At 39.6% G+C, this 732-nt stretch overlaps 1 protein-coding gene across 1 annotated transcript; it reads left to right on the forward strand.

Moving 5' to 3' along the window:
* Positions 1-389: 389 nt before the first annotated feature.
* On the forward strand, positions 390-692 carry NEMIN01_2513 (uncharacterized protein; the record flags this gene model as incomplete). The annotated part of the gene is made up of 1 exon (XM_051478455.1): positions 390-692. The coding sequence occupies one exon, from the start codon at positions 390-392 to the stop codon at positions 690-692; it is 303 nt and encodes a 100-aa protein (XP_051334415.1).
* Positions 693-732: the final 40 nt, after the last annotated feature.

A 732-nucleotide genomic window follows, 5' to 3' on the forward strand; every position in this document is an offset into this window, starting at 1 on the left:
TTTGAATTGGATGTTTTATTCTCTTGGAATGTATACAAGTGTGCTTGCTGCTTTACTTCTGCTATGGTACTGTAATTTTTAATTTACTGCTGGTTTTATCTGCTCTTGTTCTGTTTCATTGTTTCTCTTGCTCTCTCTCTTGCTCTTTCTCTTGCTCTTTCTCTTGCTTCTTCTATTTCTTGTTCTATTCTACCGCTTTTGTTTCTGTTTCTGCTCTATCGATAGGATTATGGGCACTGCTATCACAGCTACGCACGTGACTATCGTGGATATGGCTTGAAGAGCTCTCTGAGACGTGTCTAATAAGCATTTCATGCTGGGGTATTTTTTATTCATTTATTTGTGCAAAGTAAAACACGCTTTATATACAAATTATACCACAGGAGACCATGGTACTTCACAAAATAAGCGGAAGACACTTGTTTTGGGCATTCCAGGCTGTGTTTCTATCGGTTTTATTCTACGCTGGGCGCTGCATACTATTCAAAAAAAATGGCAATGCAAGAGGGCACAGATGCCGCAGCTACAGAAACTCAACCACTTGTCTGCACAATTACATGAAAACTTTGGACAAAAAGCACATAAGGCCGGCCTATGAAGAAGGTTTCACGAGCAGCGACATGTCAGAGGACACAGACACATGGAGCACAACAATGTATACAGGAAGAGATTCATATAGCACCAGAGTATAGGCTAATTGGAAAATGGCAAGTACATTGTAAGATGTTTTTA

Source organism: Nematocida minor (genome assembly GCF_024244105.1).
Source record: "Nematocida minor strain JUm1510 chromosome Unknown 982, whole genome shotgun sequence".
In the NCBI taxonomy this organism is placed as follows: Eukaryota; Fungi; Microsporidia; genus Nematocida; species Nematocida minor.